The sequence below is a fragment of the Apium graveolens genome, unplaced genomic scaffold (genome assembly GCF_009905375.1).
Source record: "Apium graveolens cultivar Ventura unplaced genomic scaffold, ASM990537v1 ctg8048, whole genome shotgun sequence".
Lineage (NCBI taxonomy): Eukaryota > Viridiplantae > Streptophyta > Magnoliopsida > Apiales > Apiaceae > Apium > Apium graveolens.
In genome coordinates this window covers 49,663-52,228 of record NW_027420844.1, presented here as the reverse complement: position 1 = coordinate 52,228, position 2,566 = coordinate 49,663, and the positions used below count along the sequence as shown (strand labels likewise).

General features: G+C 32.8%; 1 protein-coding gene across 1 annotated transcript; it reads left to right on the top strand.

Moving 5' to 3' along the window:
- The first annotated feature begins 375 nt into the window (after positions 1-375).
- Positions 376-1,310, top strand: LOC141704602 (1-aminocyclopropane-1-carboxylate oxidase homolog 10-like). Its single transcript, XM_074507820.1, has 2 exons — positions 376-698; positions 853-1,310. Exons 1-2 carry the CDS (start codon positions 384-386, stop codon positions 1,102-1,104), a joined length of 567 nt encoding a protein of 188 aa, XP_074363921.1. The 5' UTR covers positions 376-383; the 3' UTR covers positions 1,105-1,310.
- The last annotated feature ends 1,256 nt before the right edge of the window (positions 1,311-2,566 follow it).

Below are 2,566 nucleotides of genomic sequence, written 5' to 3'. Positions count from 1 at the left end.
TTTATGAATATTTATTTTAATAAATATTAATTTTATGTACATGCGAGTCTTAATTCAAGATCTTATATATGCATTTGAGGTTAATTCAATTCATTTTCAGTCTCATTTGAAAGAAGCCACACTAATACTAGAATCACTTCAAATATCCGTGAAACTGCCACCACAAAATCTGAGTTAATATTCACTTTGTGTGTTTTTTTTTATCTTATTCATGTGCTTTATTAATGTTCAAAAATATTTGGTGGTCAAAATAGCAGGAAATTTATGTATATATTATTTATGCATGTGCATGTATTTTAATTCTCTCCCCATATATGGTCTTTTCATATAAAATTATCTTCCCTTTATTCTTTTTATTTTTCTTTTTATTTCGCAGGAAAGAAATGGGAGATTATGTGCAGTCAATGATCAAACTGAGAGCGACCCTATCGGAATTGCTATCTGAAGCTTTAGGGTTAAGCAGTGACTATTTGTCGCGCATTAAATGCATGAAAAGTGAGTTCTTGACCTGGTTATATTATCCGGCTTGCCCTGAGCCTGATCTTGCCTTTGGAGCTCCACGGCATTCAGACCCTACATTTCTAACTATACTACTACAAGACACAATTGGTGGCCTCCAATTTCTTCATCAAGATCACTGGGTTGATGTTCCTCCAATTCCCGGTGCTCTGATAGCCCACATTGGAGATCTTATGCAGGTAGCTGTATACTTTATTTTTTTTTAAATTATATAAAAGTTACAATTCTGATACTGTCGTACTCTGTATACTGCTGAGTTTTCCAGAACCAACAGAGCGATTTTTTATTTTCAAATTTTTTAAATAACTCTTTTTCCTTACTTTGTGAGTACAGATTATTTCAAACGACAAATTCAAAAGTGCAGATCATAGAGTACTGGCACACAGTGATCAAATAAGGGTATCAGCAGCATGTTTTCTGTATCCGAGTGCTAAGAACTTACTGAAGCCATACGGCCCGATAATGGAGCTTATGTCTGACAGCAACCAACCTATGTACAAGGAAATAGTGCCCTTGGAATATGCACTCTACCATCAGTCCAGAGCAATGTATGGTACACCAACGCTTTCTCACTATAAGCTATGAAAAAATGGCAGACAGGCAGTTGCAAGAAAAAAAGTAGCAGTGTTTGTTTGATGCTAGGCTGTTAATTTTCCGGGACAGTAAAAATGGTAATATAGCTCATGCCTGTATAAATTTATCAAAATCCAGAATGTTTGCTATATTTTTTTATTTCGTAATAATAACAACACAGCAGACATTAAGCTTTCAAAAGAAATTTTAAATTAAAACTTCATTTGATAGTTCATTATACAGCACCACATCTTAAAATTACACGAATTCAACATGACACTATCACAACTCTCACGAAACTTCACCAAGAAGAAAAACCAAACAAAGATCCGCTCCCTTGCAGCACCATACGATTTTGCAGTGGCAAAAAGATCTGATAGAACAAAAAATCGAAAACCACTCGTGTAGAGACCAAAAAAGAGAATTATACTTTAAGGACCATTCTTCTAGGTTTATAGTGTGTTGTCTTCTAAACAGTCCTATCTGTTAAACGTCACAGCCCTTGAACATAATGCCTTTTGTTGCAATATCTTCAAGAGTGAGCACAGTGCATTTGTCCATGTTCATATTGTCCTGCCCCAGCAAAGAGTATCAATTTAAAAACAATTTAAACATAATAAATTACATTTGTAACATAAAACCAGTCAGGTCCAAGGATATGAAAATAAAGGATTGTAGAAATAGTCTTTTATTAAGTTGATTGTTCTTTGCAACTTGAAATGCAATAGAATCAAGAAGTTGCCATGGCACGTTTAACAAAGAATAGTATATCCACCACATAGTATATCGAGATTTTCCCATTGTAGACTTCTGTACCGTCCTTTAATACGTGTCCGTTTGGGAAATTTTAATATAATTAACTTATAACTTAAGTTGAATAAGCGTCTGATAAGTGATAAGTCATAACTTGATAAATGCTTATAAGTTATACAAATGTTTGGATAATTTAATTTATAAGTTAGATTTTTTTAATTAAATAAACTAAAATAAATAATTTTTAAATATATTATCTTAATTCTTATATTTTAAGTTTGATTGACATTTTAAAAAAAATATATTTTAAAACTAAAACTGATAAAAAAATTAAAAATAAAAATAAGTTAAGATTAAGTACCTCGTTATTAACATTCAACTTATCAGTTTATAACTTGTAAATTCAACTTATAAGTTGGGTCGACAAACACTCGTCAATAAGCTGTTGCGGGCTTATAAGCCAATAAGCTTGCTTATAAGATTTGCCAAACATGTCCATTGCTAACCCAAGCTCCTTATTGTTTTCACAATTTCAAGAAAGGGGCTGCGATCCTCACATAGCATCTAGATACAAGTACAAAGACTTATTTCAATATATTCTAGATAATGGGAATGATCACTCCCCTCAAACATCCAAAGATATAAAAAGAAGAAGAAGATCGCCCGTTTTCGGAGAGTAGCCCGCTTCCCATTACTCACTAGGGCATTTCAAAAGAATCAT

What these genes read in the sequence shown, in the direction of transcription:
- LOC141704602 (XM_074507820.1), top strand. Translation starts at nt 384, where the DNA reads ATGGGAGATTATGTGCAGTCAATGATCAAACTGAGAGCGACCCTATCG. An exon ending in ACATTGGAGATCTTATGCAG is followed by an intron (nt 699 to 852) that starts GTAGCTGTATAC and finishes TTGTGAGTACAG; the next exon opens with ATTATTTCAAACGACAAATT.